The sequence below is a fragment of the Eurypyga helias genome, unplaced genomic scaffold, assembly GCF_000690775.1.
Source record: "Eurypyga helias isolate BGI_N326 unplaced genomic scaffold, ASM69077v1 scaffold12729, whole genome shotgun sequence".
NCBI lineage: Eukaryota > Metazoa > Chordata > Aves > Eurypygiformes > Eurypygidae > Eurypyga > Eurypyga helias.
This window is the reverse complement of record NW_010272765.1, coordinates 20,742-36,844: the sequence shown is the minus strand read 5'-3', so window position 1 is coordinate 36,844 and position 16,103 is coordinate 20,742. Positions and strand designations below refer to the sequence as shown.

General features: G+C 43.9%; 1 protein-coding gene across 1 annotated transcript in view; it reads left to right on the top strand.

The window, feature by feature from the left end:
• The first annotated feature begins 396 nt into the window (after positions 1-396).
• SLC23A2 (solute carrier family 23 (ascorbic acid transporter), member 2) overlaps positions 397-16,103 on the top strand; it is a 28,328-nt gene continuing 12,621 nt past the window's right edge. Inside the window, exons 1-6 of the mRNA XM_010159242.1 lie at positions 397-671; positions 1,329-1,427; positions 7,111-7,227; positions 9,065-9,222; positions 14,168-14,256; positions 15,724-15,794. Of these exons, the coding sequence (XP_010157544.1) occupies positions 540-671; positions 1,329-1,427; positions 7,111-7,227; positions 9,065-9,222; positions 14,168-14,256; positions 15,724-15,794 (666 nt within the window). The 5' untranslated portion in view covers positions 397-539. The remainder of the gene's footprint in view (positions 672-1,328; positions 1,428-7,110; positions 7,228-9,064; positions 9,223-14,167; positions 14,257-15,723; positions 15,795-16,103) is intronic.

Genomic DNA, 16,103 nt, shown 5'->3' with positions numbered 1-16,103 from the left:
GAAGCACAAGCGTTGTCTGCAGTGCATGTTCAGTAGCAGGCTGCTTTACATCGCGGCATAGCCAGAGTACAGGTGTACTTTGTTCCCCGAAAGTTCTATGGGAATGACTGTGAAATTGAAACAAAACCAGAGTTCAGATATACTACTAATAATCGAAGACCACAGGAGAAGAATGAGAGAATAATCACAGTATTCCCATCCTGAAAGAGTTTTAAATACCATCAGCTTTATCTTTAAATGATAATCTACTAATTATCAAATCAAAAAGGCATGATAAGAGTTGGTGAGTCATGAGCGTGGAAGGGAACCAAGGCTGCAGAGCGTGTGTGTTTGTACATGTCTCTTTAGGTAATCAAGAAAAAATTAATTTGTCTCTTCAATTCTAGGTGCCATTGATGCTAACGATACTTAAAAAGCAACCCTAATGTTCCAGCTGGATTACTGAGCACTTCTGTGATCCCTGGGGGTGCTGCTGTTTACATTGGAAATCGTCCTTAGCACCTGGCCTGTCATCCCAGAAGCATCCTCTTGGGTACTGTATGCAAGTCCTTGACATTGTGGAAACGATGGGGATTGGTAAGAATACCACTTCGAAATCCGTGGAGGCAGGAGGCTCGACAGAAGGCAAATATGAGGATGAATCTAAGCATCCCACCTTTTTCACCCTGCCTGTAAGTAACACATTCAAGCACTGCACAGCCAAGCTCAGTGTGAATCGGTTGTTAACGCTTTGTTCTAATCATGGTGTACAAACCCTTTATTTCCACAGCTGGTTAGTGAAAGCCACTCGTTACTGTTTATATATGGCTAATTATGTTGTCTGTAGTTATTTCACGCGTGCGCTCCAAAGCGGTGCTCTTCACAGGACGCCCAGCACCCCAGGCACTCCGTGGGTAATCCCTGCTGCAGGATGCCCCCGCCCCCCCTACACCCTCCATTGCCTGACTAAGAGTAGCAGGCAACAGCGAGGAAACGTTTGCTTCTCTTCTTTCACTCTTTCAGTTACATCAGGATTTTCAGTTACATCGTCCTGTTGCACATCTGTCTCGGAAGAACTCTCCCAGGCAGTGTGATGGTGGTTTCCCCCCACCCTCAGTTGACACTGTCCAGGCTTTGAGGAGCAATGCGTGACGTCTTTCAAGTTTCTCTGTCTTCTTAGATGTGCTGTTGTAGCGATGATGGCTTGCCATGCTTGTCACGTTTTCTGACAAACTGTCAAAGGCAGATGTTGAGTACCAAGGGAGAAAACGGAGTGACATGAGAGATGATTGCAGAGAAAAATCTTTTATTTTAAGACCTTGTGTTTCTTTTTTTGGTTTATTTTTAAGGTCGTGATAAATGGTGGGGCAACATCCAGCGGCGATCAGGATACAGAAGACACGGAGTTGATGGCCATCTATACTACAGAAAATGGCATAGCAGAAAAGGTATGTAGTAGCATGTAGGTGAGAACGCATTCTTGCATTTTCCACTTCTATTATTTGTCCACACAAGTTCTTATATTGGCTGAGAGATTTTCCTTCTCTAATCCAACACGCTGACTTGCAGATTCAGATGGGGCTTGGGGTGGTTCTGTCCTCATGACTTCTGGTCACACGTTTTGGTTGCAGAACATGGGGAATGACTCAGCAGACATTAGAAGCGGTTAATGCACTTTGACCTGGCACCAAAATTCATAATATGCAATTTTTTCATTTCTTCATTGCCACTGGCCTTTTGCACAGTTTCCCTGATAAGGTCATTGTATTCTGTTTTTCGGTTCTGAGCTTCTGCATTTAGTCAAGTAAAATAGTGGTGTTGAGCACCTTTAAAAATGGGATCTTTCCCACTCTCCCACTTTCTTCCAAGCTCCAACCTCATAAAGTTAATTTTTCTAATCCTTCCTTCAAGTAAGAGGCCACTTACTATGATGCAGCGACAGTGTTGTGAACAGAGGTCAGGTCTGCGATAAAAACCCTTGAACGTTTTTCCTTAGGGCAAAATGATTGTATCAGCTATTCTGAAACAGCCAGGTGAGGCCTCAAAGGAGACTAATTTGGTTGTGGTTTTTCCAGCTTTTTTCTTAATTCCATCATTCCCCAAGCCTGTTCAATAATAATCTTGGAAGAAGAGCCAGTGGGAATCTAGGAATTTTTTTTTTATAAATAGGAAGAGGATTATAGTAAATCTGAACAATGCCTTTTTCTGAAATGTTTAATCATAGAGTGGTTTGGGTTGGAAGGGACCTTAAAGATCACCTAGTTCCACCCCCCCCTGCCATGGGCAGGGACACCTTCCACTAGACCAGGTTGCTCCAAGCCTCATCCAGCCTGGCCTTGGACACTTCCAGGGATGGGGCATCCACAGCTTCTCTGGGCAACCTGTCCCAGTGCCTCACCCCCCTCTGCAGGAAGAATTCCTTCCTGATATCCAATCTAAACCTCCCCACTTTCAATTTAAACCCGTTACCCCTTGTCCTGTCGCTACAGGCCCTTGTAAAAAGTTCCCCCCAGCTTCCTTGTAGCCCCTTCAGGCACTGGGATATTTGTAGGCTCCCTTCAGGCACTGGGATATATGTTTATATCTAACTGGCTTTGGGTTAAGCCTTGTCTTCAAAAAGCCTCAATTTGACCAATATACTCAAATGTCCTAATTGAAACCAGGACAAAACTGTTGGCTCCAAGCAAGAGCATCATGATGCTTATTTCTTTGAGGCTGTAACTCTGAGGCGTAGTTACAGTTTTCTAATTTGGACATCAAAATTCACTTCTGAATTTCAGATTTAAAATGTACCCTAAGCAGGGGATTCTGACAGAGGCCTTATAGAGTTACATTTCAGAATGGTGTTATGAATGCCACGCTGTGCTGTCCTACACTCTCTCTCTTACAGATAGTCTGCCTGTATGTCTCGAGCACATCTCTACTACCACCTTAATCATGCTGATATTTCAAATGGACAAATTTTGGCAACTGTTGACATGCATATGTCAGGGGTGGCTGGTTTTTGGAGCATGCTCAGGCTAGCTTGGAGAGAGACAATCTGATAAAGGCCTTGAGCAAAAGGTGTTGGGATGAATTTGTGCAACCAAGATAAGCGATCTCTAGACGTTAAAGCGTGTCTGCACGGCCTGTTTTTACCAACTAATATTTTTCTCCCTTCCACTTGACCCATGTGATCAGAACTGTAAATGATGGATGATAATTCACCTTAAAGAGACCAGGAGCTTTCACTCAACCAAATCTGCTGGAGTTAAAGCTTTACAGTGAATGAACAGTGAAAGTCAGGGCTGTAGCAATTAACAGCCTCATGTGTTAAAATAGCATTTGAGGCTAGTGTTCCTGGTCATCTGGGCAAACCTCCTGCTTTTCACTTAGAATAAGTGTGTGCATGAAGCATGTTTGTTCTTGGCTTTCCCTTCCTCTTGAGGGACCATTTACCAAAATGGCAAATGTAAGACCTTGAATAAAAAGCCTTTACCAAGAGGACTGAAATGTACTTAATTGCTGGAGGATGCCCAGTGCTTACATCATCTTGCAATATTTGATAGCTGAAACAATGAACTGTTAGCCCAGATGAGAAATAACTGTGTTCCTGCACCCCTACAAAATAAACAATACTGTGTTGCGTATTGCTTAACAGAATTAAATTGAACATGTTGTCAGCTCTTTAAATCAAGTATTTCTCTAAAGGCCTTGTTCCCCACAGCTAATCGGTTTTCTTTTGGTCCTTCCCACTAATACTTGAAGCTCAAACCTTCGTCTTGAGTTGCTGTTGGTGTTTGCTTCTTTGGGATGGGTTTGTTGGGTTTTTTTGGGGTCTCCCCAAAATTTTATTCTCCACTTTGTCTTATCCCTCCCCCCCCATCTGTACTTATTCTGTGCATTTTTTCATTTTTGTGTTGTCCCACCTTTGGCCAATGAAAAAATGAAAAAGTATATATATGTATTAGTCTCTGATTGGTATCTCAGTGGAGAGGGTGCAGTCCATTCCCAGCAGTGCCCCACAGCACACCACAGCACATCACGGCATACTTGGCAAGCACCAGCACACAGTCAGTGTATTAAACCAGCCCGAACATGCTCGAGATAGGAGAGGGCCAGTGACTACCCAGTGACTTACCAGCAGGATAGCCAGACCTCACCCTAGTTCTCAAATTCCTCATTGTCTTGGTCTCTTTTATTGGTTCTGTTTAGCCATTATCTGCTGGGGGTTTGATCAAGGTGAAAGCTTCCTCTCACAAAGCAGAGTAAGTCTGGCTGTTGGACGGAATGAGGAGTATCCTGTATTTATTTTACCCAACCGCTTTGCTGAGTAGGACAGACATTGCTGTGAGAGTTACGCCTTGAAGTTTGAAAGTCTTTTGTTAAAAGACCGATGAACTTCAGTTTCTAAAGGAGAGCTTAAATTGGGTAGCAGGTGTCCATCTGTGCCCAGAGAGAGCTTTCGACATGCCGTGGAGTAGTTCCTGGGCCTGGTGCCTGCTCTCTCTTCTGTTCTTTGCAGACAGGTATAGGCATAAATGTCACGACAAGTGGAAAGCTCTGAAAGGACTAATAAACGTGCTGCATGTGCCATGGTCTTCCTGGTAGAAACAGGACATTATGCCTGACTTCTGCTGCCCAGGTACAAGAGGGAATAGCATAGCATAGCAGAGCGGGTGGAAAAGTTAGGAATGTACTTGATGCAACCTCAGTCGTCCTGTGAATCGTGGAATGGTTTGGGTTGGAAGGGACCTTAAAGGTCATCTAGTTCCAACCCCCTGCCATGGGCAGGGACACCCTCCACAAGACCAGGTTGCTCCAAGCCTCATCCAGCCTGGCCTTGGACACTCCCAGGGATGGGGCATCCACAGCTTCTTTGGGCAACCTGTGCCAGGGCCTCCCCACCCTCTCTAGGAAGAATTCCTTCCTGATGTCCTATCTCAATCTCCCTCTTTCGGTTTAAACCCGTTACCCCTTGTCCTGTCACTCCCTGCCCTTGGAAAAAGTCTCCCCCTGTGGGGTACTACCCACAGTTTGTTCTCCTAAAGCTGTGCTGCTGTTTGGGTGGCTGCACAAGCCAGGGTTGATGTGATTCATGAAGCAAACAGTTAATTTCACCCAATGCCTCTCTGTTCCTACCTCACGGGCAGATGTTGTAACCATCCTTACTCTTCCTTTGTGACCACTGCCTTTCCGTAAGTGTATGATGACCTCTTAGCCAAAATGTTGAATAAACTGGCAGTATCCCTGGTGAGCAAAGTTCTCGGGAGGAGCGTAGGTTGCAGGGAAATTGAGGGGAGGTGAGGCAATCACACACACTTTCTTCTTTCTAATATGCATATGCGTGCGTGTGTAGTCTCTGGGGAAAGGGTGACAAAACTGCTTTGTAACAACAGGAAGGATCACAGGAGCTTCTCTGGGTGAAGCTTGGTTTTCCTGAGCAAGTTCTTAGAAGGAGCCTCTAGGGATAATAAGTGTCCATAACTGCGTCCGCTGTTGGAGTCTTGCTCCTTCTGCCTGTGTCTGTGGGTCAGGCACTGTGTGTCCTGCCTTGGATCTACTCTTAACTGCTTTGCCATGAGGATGTACGTGTCTCTTCCTAAGTTCCAGTTAGAGACAAGACGTGTGCAGGTTTAATCCTGCTCAGTGCTCTCCCTGCAGCGTGAGATGAAGCTCTAAAACTCAAGTTTCTGGGTTCTATTTGTTGTTGTGTAGAGAATCGGGTCAGGAGAGAGCAGTCTTTCATTTTTCAGTCAATGAAAAGATGACATCAGTGCTGCAAATTGGCAGGATGAGTTGTGCAGTGAACCCTTCCTCCTCCATTTAGGACCTGTGCCTTGTTTAAACTCATCCTGGTGAGCAGCTTGCTCAGTGCTTACCATTGTTTAAAAGACACTTCAGAAATTAGTGTTTCTCTGTGTTGCTTTTCCATTGTAACCCCCTCGACCTTTCCGTAGCGGGGTGGTCATTTACGCCCCCTGAATTTGTATTAAGCCGGTGGCATTTGTTTTCCCAACAGAAATGGGAGGTAAGAGGGAAGTAGCATGTGTCAGTTTGTCTTCCCTAATCTTCTGGATGATAAACCAAATGAATATTATCTAAACGTACTCTGTGGATGTGTGTGATTTTGGAAGAAGTAAAGACCATTGGAGGCAAAGTCACGGGTCTGGCAAAGTTCCCGGTCTTTGTGTAAGGCTGCTTCACATGAGTGTGTTATCTTCTAGTGTGGATTAGGGCAGAGCAGTAGTTATATAAGGTGTTTTTTTGAGAGTTGATCTGAAATGATAAAATCTGATACTTCCTCCTACTTTTGTTGTTGGGCTTTGGAGCATTTGTTTTTGTCCTCAGGAATTTCAAAACCAGAGAGTTGGGACAAAACGATTCCACTTCGTTGTAAAGAAGAAATGGTTGAGCTGAATCTTGGTTTAGTGGAAAATCCGCAGAGACTTTGCTGCGTGTGGTCAGCTGTGTGCTCGCTCCCTGCAAATTAGGGCACGTGGTAGGCCAGAACGTGGTCTCGCCTAAACCCCTGTAGTGCTGGGGGACATCGCCTGGCTCACACAAATTGGCCGTGGTTGCATTCAGTTACAATGAGAAGTGTTTTTCTTGACTGCTTGACTGTGGGGCGGAAGCAAAAATAATAAAACTTGTGGCTAAAAAAAAAAAAGCTAACCAAGACTGAAATTGGGTAAGAATTAAGCGGGGAAGCAATTACCGTCACGAGGAACTCTCTTGCCTGCGATTTTGGTCTCTTACGCAAGGGTGGCCGTTGACTCTCCTACTTAGCTCCCATTCTTCCTTCTTTTGTTGTCTTTTTTCAATGAACAGTACTGTCATGATAACCTTATTTTTGGGCACCTTTTGCCTTCCAGATCAGTTCTATCGTGAACGAGTGGTTGTTGTGCTAGTGTAAATAAACAGGGTAGGGCATGTTGAAGTGAATGTGTTTGGTACAAATTCAGCAGCTACAGCTGGCGATGAGCTCGTCGTCAGAGGTAAAAGGCCTTAAAAATGTACCATATCAGCATTGCTTGGGTGTATTATACCAGCCTTGGAGCTGCCTGATAGTTCAAATTCAGTTTATCCAGCTGTATCAGTAACCTACTGTTGTTGGTTTTGTCCTCCCCTGTTTTTTATCTTCCCTGTCAGAGCTCTTTGGCAGAGACGCTGGACAGCAGTGGCAGTTTAGATGCACAGAGAACTGACATGATTTACACCATCGAAGACGTTCCTCCTTGGTATCTCTGCATATTTTTGGGGTTACAGGTATGTTTCAAAACAGCTATAATATTTTTCTCCATAACTTTTGAAGCTTATTTAGCATTTTCCATGCAGTTCATTCCATTTGTGTATGTGATAATTGTATTCTTCCCACGCTCTCACGTGTTTGAAGAAAGTGTTAAGATAGTTGCTTCTGAGGTTGGTGACAAATATTACTGTGTTGATAATGTTCTAGATTATTGTTGGCTGGGGTAGACATTTGTGACATGCACTTCAATATTTAGTATCCTAAGCTGCTGTTAGTAAATAAGTGAGCAAACGCTAAGTGATTAAGCTTCAGAAAGTGACATTTGGTTGCCAAAAAGCTGAACATGAGCCGGCCGTGTGCGCTGGCAGCCCAGAAAGCCAACCGTATCCTGGGCTGTATCCAGAGAAGTGTGGCCAGCAGGTCGAGGGAGGGGATTCTGCCCCTGTACTCTGCTCTGGTGAGACCCCCCCTGCAGGTCTGCCTCCAGCCGTGGAACCCACAACATCAGAAGGATATTGACCGGTTGGAGCGAGTCCAGAGGAGGCCATGGAGATGCTCAGAGGGCTGGAACCCCTCTGCCATGGGGACAGGCTGGGAGAGTTGGGCCTGTTCCGCCTGGAGAAGGGAAGACTCCAGGGAGACCTTAGAGCACCTTCTAGTGCCTAGGGGGGACTTTTTACAAGGACCTGTAGGGACAGGACAAGGGGTAACGGGTTTAAACTGAAAGTGAGGAGGTTTAGATTAGATATCAGGAAGAAGTTCTTCATGGAGGGGGGGGGGAAACACTGGAACAGGTTGCCCAGAGAAGCTGTGGATGCCCCATCCCTGGAAGTGTCCAAGGCCAGGCTGGATGAGGCTTGGAGGAACCTGGTCTGGGGGGACGTGTCCCTGCCCATGGCAGGGGGGGGGGAACTAGATGATCGTTTAGCTCCCTTCCAACCCAAATTATTCTATGATTCTGTGATCTGGCACCTCTGAAATTAAAGACAGAGAGAGATAATGGTTTAGTCCCGAAATCTTGAATATTAAAGCTGCTACTGTAGCCATTTCAATTCTGCAAGCTTGATAACACAATCCTGGACCCGCAGGCTCGCTAGTAAGTGGGGAGGCAAATTCTGCACTCCTTGGAGCAAAAGTGTGCGCTTCCTGCAGTGAGTAGGACTGTAGCGGTGAGCTGGACCCTACTGCCAGCACAGCCACTCATTTTTGTGAAGCAGAACTGCTCACTTCATCTCCTCCCTTTCTCCAGTGGTAACAATATCTGTCTCGCAGGAATGATGAGAATTTGCTAATATCTGTAAAGTATGTTGAGATCTCCAAACAAATACATTCCAACGCGTCCTTTTTATTCCTGTCTTTCTGCAAGGACAGGCAGTTCTGTAGGGATTATATTTTTACTTGCATTGTTGAATATGGTGACTCTTGTTTGTTTGTTTGCTTAATTTGGATTGAAAATAATTGAGTACCTAGTTTCTGGTACTCGGGGGCTTGTTTGCAGCCTAGTTTGTGTGTGCTTTAAATTCACTTGTAAGCTAATGGTTGAAAGTGAATGGAGTTATTTATCTGCTATTCTGAGATAGAAGCTGTTTTCAGCACAGTTACCTAGATACCTCCTCATCAAGAAGCCATGTAGCTATGTAAATACCTCATTTATCCTACAGAAATAGCCATCGTTAGCAGCAGGCTAGTGGTAGCTGACGTGGATGAGAAATACTTAAAGAAATGCTTAGGACCAGGATGTGAGGGCTTTGGTGGATAAATCAAAAATATCCAGTGGAAAAGAAAAGATGGTCATAAGTTTATTTACTTGCCAACATTCCCTGCAGTATTAACAAGCCATTTTTCTTTTCACAGCATTACTTAACGTGTTTCAGTGGGACGATAGCAGTGCCCTTTTTGCTAGCTGATGCCATGTGTGTTGGATTTGACCAGTGGGCTACCAGCCAGTTGATTGGGACCATTTTCTTCTGCGTGGGCATCACTACCTTGTTACAAACAACTTTTGGGTGCAGGTGAGATCTGGGACTTGTTTCTAGTTGTTGGGGTGGTGGTAAGACTAGATCCAAGATCCAAGGGGTAGCTAGTCTCTTTTTGAAAGATAAACGTGAAACATAAGACAGCAGGTCAAATACGGGACAGTTAGGGAAAGCTTTTGGAAAGCTGCTCACAAAAAAAGGTGGATCTGAAATCAGAGAAGGCGTTCAAGGGTAAGAAAATACAGCAGGGAGAGGGAAGGAGGAGGAGGGAAATCCATGAGGACAGAAAAGTTAAAGTGTTTCTGGGGGAAAGGAAAATTCATACACCTTGGTAAAGAGGAACTGATTTTACTATTTTTGGTTAGTTTCTGGAATGATGCTATATTCCTGCCAGTATTGAGATGGTTGGGATTAGGCCTACACCAAACGGTGTGTTTGTTCCCGTAAAGGCCTTGTCAAATTAAAAAGGTGAGGGGAAAAATGATGAGAGTAATTTTTTATTCCTTGAACTGAGTGTCTCTGTTACCTTCCAGTACAAAGAAATCGTTTGTTCCACTTGTTAGTGCCGAGTGGCAGGCGGTGACCCTTCCTTGGGTTGGGAAGAAGCACGGACATTAGTGTGGCCCTGCAGGGACGCCTGTGCCTCTCCTGCTCTCCTCAGGAGGATGCAAGGGACCAGTTCAAGTGTTAGCAAGTACTTGTAAGAATCTGCTGTTGGTAAGAACAGGATGTTGTAGGGTTTATTAACATGAAGATAAATCTTTTTTAAAAAAGTGTGTTCTGTAGTAAACACTGCAGAGAGATGTTTGACATGTTTACTTAAACTCGTGTTGACTCTGCCTCTGAGAACCGGGAATAGCTAAAACCTGCAGTTATTTCTTCATCTTCTGGAGTAAACCAAGAGGGATAAGTACAGCCAGAGGAGAAGTGCATATTTTAAGAATATGCCCTCATATGGTTACGTGAATGATTCATGGGTCGTTCAGTTCAATTTAAGAACAATGTGAGCTGAAATCTTGCATTCCAACAGAAAATGGACAAGCAACCGCCACGTTTTTAAAGATGGATCTGAGAAACAGGATCTTTGGGTGGAAAAGTGATCTCAGTGGGGTGCAGAAGGCAAGCCTGTGGTAGATCAGCTCGCTCGCTGTCATAGATCAGCTTTTCATCCCAAAATTTGCAAATGCTTCAGGTTTTCCAGTGTCCTCTTTAGCTGCTGTTTTAGTAAGCTTTTGTTAGCTTTCTTGTCCTTTTTCCTTTGAAAAAACCTTCCCTTTATTTTTTTAGTACGTCTTACTAAACTTATCGCTCCACTGTGTTGTATGAAAAGTTCATTCTGATGACAAAACAGCATAATGGAAATTATTGAAAGAGAACATTTTCTTTTCCCAATGTATTTTCTTTTAGCCAAGACTACCTGCAGTTAATAATCATATTTTCTGCCTCATTGCCTCTTTGTGCTCACAGGGTGGTTTGCCTTAGCTGTAATCGTAGATTTTCAAGGACCTTGTCTGAAGGGAAGCAGAGGAGCAGAATTGTGCCCTTTGGGGTTTTGAACCTCTTTTTGAATGGGAGCGATGTGGGTTTATTTTCTCTGTCTACTATTTGTGCTTTATGTAGGGAATCGAGGGATTGTTGACCTAGGCGGGAACGGGAAGATAAGGTCTTTTATTGTTCAGCCTTGAGTGTCTCCTCCCTGGATTTATAGAAGTTTAAAATCTAACAGTTTTGTAAGACGTGCAGCTGAGGGTGGAGGTGAAATCAAAGGGAAGCTTGATTTTCCTGGGCTTCTACCAGCATTCTTCTTCTGCCTCAAATTTATCAGAAAAAGCTTAGTTTTTATGCTTCCTGAGACTTTATTATCTTCACAAAACTGAAGTTTGTCATATTTTTGTTTTTTCCCCTAACTAATCTTGGACTCGTTCTCTTTATCACTTGCTATAGAGGGATTTGGGACTCTTGGAGAAAGCAGTGTGGTCCCACCAGTGGGGAATGCTCTGTTCCTCCTCTGTGATCTCACCTCTGCCCTTCGTGGTGGCTTTTTATACTCTGCAGTGGCTTCCACTTGCACGTGTTTATGTACTGCAGAGGCAATTGTGTTTGGGTCTTAAAATAAGGGAACTTGTATGTACGGAGGAAATTTCCGCGGTTGAATGTTTTATAACTATTTAACATGTGATTCTGGTTTTATGTAAGGGTGGGAATGGGATAGAGCAGCGACGTTCTCTGAATGAGATTTTAAAGTATTTATTGGCAGGTCTGTCAACTGCAAAGTATTTCAGCAAATGAAGCCACTACGGTTTCGAAAGGTCAAATTCCATGGTTTGGAGGTCTTTAAGGATGGATTTAGTTCAATTATGAGGCAGAGTTGTGGTCAATTTGGTACCCATGCTAATTTTAGGAATTTGAGCTATTTATTAGATTGTGTAATAAGCCAAAAGATTTGGCAAGGATTCAGAGTAATTAGCCTGACTGAGACAATCCAATACAGCTTTAATATAACCAAACATTTTCGGTTTGTTGCTGTGCCCTTCGCAACGTTGTCTGAGCATTCTTACATCTCTGTGAAATGTCAAGATAAGGAAGACGTTTCAGGATGACTTTAACTGCATTAAAAGCTCTGTCTTCACGGGGGCTGGTGCCAGAATTGAGCAACTTCACGATTTAGACATGAAATCGAAATGATACCCCAGTCGTAAGCTGGTGGTACTTTACCCGGCTAGTAAGGAACCCGGCTTAGCGGGAAGGGTATTTCACAAGGCATGTTCCAGACTGCAGCTGTTTCTTCAGAAAGAGACTCATCTTGGTGGGCTGGTTTTCTATAATAAATTAAAAAACAAACAGACAAACAAAAAACCACAAATTTTTTTCCCTGAAAAAAAAAAAAACCCAAAAACTATATTTTGAGCCTACTGGTCCTTTTGGTAAATATTCCAGGTTAATTGTCTCATCCAAAGGTTGAGTAGATAGTCTGGTTCTGGGCTCCTCTGCTCAAGAAGGACCAGGAGCTTCTGGAGAGGGTCCAGCGCAGGGGCACTGGGATGATGAAGGGCCTGAGGCATCTTCCACATGAGGAAAGGCTGGGAGAGCTGGGGCTGTTCAGCTGGAGAAGAGGAGGCTGAGGGGGATCTTGTCAATGCTTATCCATATCTGAAGGGGGGGTGTCAGGAGGATGGGGCCCGGCTCTTCCCAGTGGTGTCCAGTGACAGGACGAGGGGCAGTGGCCATGAACTGGGAAACAGAAGGTTCAGTGTGAACATGAGGAAACCCTTCTTCCCTGTGAGGGTGACAGAGCCCTGAACAGGCTGCCCAGAGAGGGGGTGGAGTCTCCTTCCCTGGAGACTTTCCAAAGCCCCTGGACTTGTTCCTGTGGGATCTGCTCCAGGGGATCCGGTTCGGGCAGGGGGTTGGACTAGATGGTCTCTAGAGGTCCCTTCCCACCCCGACCACTCGGTGAACCTGTAAGCAAGATGTGCTAAGATCTTATCATTCGGCGTGTACGCAGGGTATTTTGTGTGGTGCACAACTCAGTCTGCACCAAAGCCTCAGTACAACTGACTCCGTCACTGGAGAATGTGTTGCCAACACATACTTACAAAATCATTACGGGGGGACCGAGTGCTGTGTAGGTGGGATAGAGGAGTAACAGCTTGTTACAGGTATTGCGTATTTTGCCATGGGCACCAGCTTGCTTGGTTTGCCTAATGATCCTTGAAAAATAAGGTGAATCATTCACTTGTAGCTACCAACCGTTTCCTCACCAAAGATAAAGCTTTTTGCTTGAAGAAACTCCGAAGGGACTTGCATGCCAGTGGGGTGTGCTCAGACAGCTCGCGTGTTGTACGAAGTTTGACTTTCTCTGCAGTTTTCAACGTTTGTTGGTAGGTGGGTCGGCCTTTTCGATTACTCATGGCCCGGGCACCTTTCCAGTGGTAATTCAACTGCTCTAACTTCCTGCCTGTGAACTTTACAGCTACAGTTAGTAACACGCTTCTGGTTTGATCTTTTTTGTGTTAAGCGTGCGTAGGGTTTTTTTCCTTCCTTGTGCCTTTTCTGATCTTTATCTGAATCCGCTACACTTGGTTCTTTTTCCTTTACTGGTGTTTGCAGCGGCATCGAGGCACTTCATTGCGGCTGTAAAGCAGCCATAAACACGTGCAGTAACGAGAACCGCGTGAGCAATTAAGTGTTCTGCGTGTTGCAGTTTGAGATCTGCTATTAAAGAGAGTCCATTAATGGCGGTATTTATAGAATAGTTCAAAGTGCATCTTCTCTGCAGTTAAGTAACATCTGAATACTTGTGATGTTATGCAAGCTACGGTTGATGGAATCAATACGTAGTTGGTGCTGGCAGATGCTCTTTAGATCTTAAAGCTTTTGGGAAGTGGAAGCACCAACGCTAAGAATGTTGTCTTGAAATTCCTGCAGCGTTCATATTTATTTGTTGGTAGCTACCTGGAACATCTAATCAGCTCTTATCAACCTAATAGGTATTTACACATACACTTAAAGGCGAATGTATAAATGACTGTACTCCAGGTCATGGAAGGGAAGGTACTGAGTATGCAGACTGCATACTGTGCTGTCAGAGAGCTTTTTTACTGTACAGGACGGTAAAAGCTGCATGTTCAGCAACCTGGCTGGTACTTACGTCAGAATGCACATCTGTATCCTCGTGTTGCGGAGTCAAAACCATGAATCAGCGTCTGGTACCTGTGAGCTGGAATCCGGTAACTGTCTGTTGTAGGTGTTGGATTAGTAACTTGATGCACGTAGTGTCTTCTGTTAGGCATTTGGTTTGTAAAGTCTTAGTATTCCTATGGCTGTTCTTTTTCATAAGGAATTCTGACACGTCACATTTTGAATAACCCCAAGGAAAGGATGGCTTTGGGGATGAGTAACCACCGAGCTGCAGTTGATATCCTGACACAGTACCGTTACGCTGAGAAATGTCAGCATCTCTTCTTTCCCTTTCCACCAGGTTACCCTTGTTTCAAGCGAGTGCTTTTGCGTTCTTAGCACCTGCTAGAGCAATACTCTCCCTGGAGAAGTGGAAGTGTAATAACACAGGTAATTGTCATTTATGCTTGTTGAGGTTTAAGTGACACATAGCTCACGTATAGTGCAACTGCCAAACCGTTTGATCAGGAAACTGTGAGTAGTGAGCAGGGAATATGAAAATTATTCTCTCTTTTTGTGATGTTAAAACTTGGTGCCTTGGAAAAAGATTCTTAAAAATGGCCTTGTAGAATTCTGTTTATGGGGGTTTTGTTAAATATAAAAACTGTTAAGAAAAGATATCTTAGCAGTACCACAACACAACTCTTTTGTTAACAACGTAGAAAAAGGCAGAAGGATTCAGTAAATGTTCCTTTCTGGCATTTGGGAATAGTGAGTCTAATCGAGTCCTTTTACGTGGAGTCGTAATAAGTTTGAGAGATGTTCAGTATCACCTCAAAAGCAGTATTTTTACCTGTTTAACTCATACCTGACAGGCTTTGCAGAGCAAGTTTTGATAATGTTTGGATGTTCATTTTAACTTTCTCTCTGTTAACTTCATCGTCCTGAAAGGTGTTGGATTTATTCATAGTGACAGTGTGCAGTAAAACTGATTGGGTAGGGAGCTTTTTCTTTAGCTTGGGTTGGAAAACTGAAGTGGAAATGGGTCTGGCAGTCTTCTCTTTAATGGGCTGTGGTTATTCAGTATTAAGGCTGTGGGCAGTGTGAGACAGCAGTGTAGAGAAGCAGGCTGCTTGCTTCTAGCTCAAGGTCTTCCCGGGGGTCCTTGTGATTCTCTAATAATTTGTATTTTTATTATTTATGTGTTTATACATTTCTCTTTGACTTACCACCATCTAATTAGTTTTCCTGATGTTTTTCTATAGAAAATGTAGCTTTGAGCATTCACGTTTTCTCACTGAGGGAGTCAGATTTAGCTACTGGGAAATAGCACATGAGTTTCAGTGCCCGAGATCTAAAGCCCACTGTAGTTTGCCTTTGCTGGTCTGTGTACTGAAATGTGCCAGCGTTTTCATACACACCTCGCAGAAAGAAAATACTGTCTGATAACCTTTGATGGCAAAGCAATTTTTCCACTACTTCAGCTTTTCAGAGCCTTGGCAGCATCTCGCTCTTGAACCTTTTAGCCTTCAAAAGGCATCAGATGATGTTGTTACGGGTCAATTCATCATTCACTGAGTGACCTAAACTGGTCAACAACACATGTTGGAGTACTTGATTCCTAGTGTGCAGTGGAGTAATTCTCCATTCAGCTGTTTATTGGAGTGGGAAGAGAATCCCTAATTGACCTTTCTGAAAGCTATGACTTTTTCCCCACGTTGGTACAGTGGGGAAAATTAGCGGTTAGCTCTTGGGGAATGTAAGCATGTTATTACTTGATTTGTAGCCTTGCAGAACTTTTCTTCTGTATAAATCAAAGCTCGTTTGTCAGACACAGTGTAAGGAGAGATTTCTTTTGTATTAAATGATGGCAAAATGGCCGATGAATAAATACCTGTGTTTTTTCTTTTCTGTAAGATATAACAGTTACAAATGGAACAACAGAGCTGCTTCACACTGAGCACATCTGGTACCCCAGAATACGAGAGGTAATGTAGGAGTAGCCTTTAGCTGTTGATCTGTCCGACTCCAGTTAAGTTTCTCACCTAACCATCTGTGTGTTCTTGTCTTTAAGTTGGTAATTTCTTCTTTCACTGAGATTTTCATTTGAATATATCCCTGTACTCATTCCATGGAAGTCTTCATCTTTTCAACCTGTTCATTGCTGGACAGCAAATACAAGGAGTTAGTTACCACCTTCCAAAAGCCGCGCAGTAAAATGCACAAGCGAGATGAATAACTCTTCTTGTAGCACTTGGGCGACTTGTGCTCGCTGGGAGCAGTTCAGCTGCCACCCC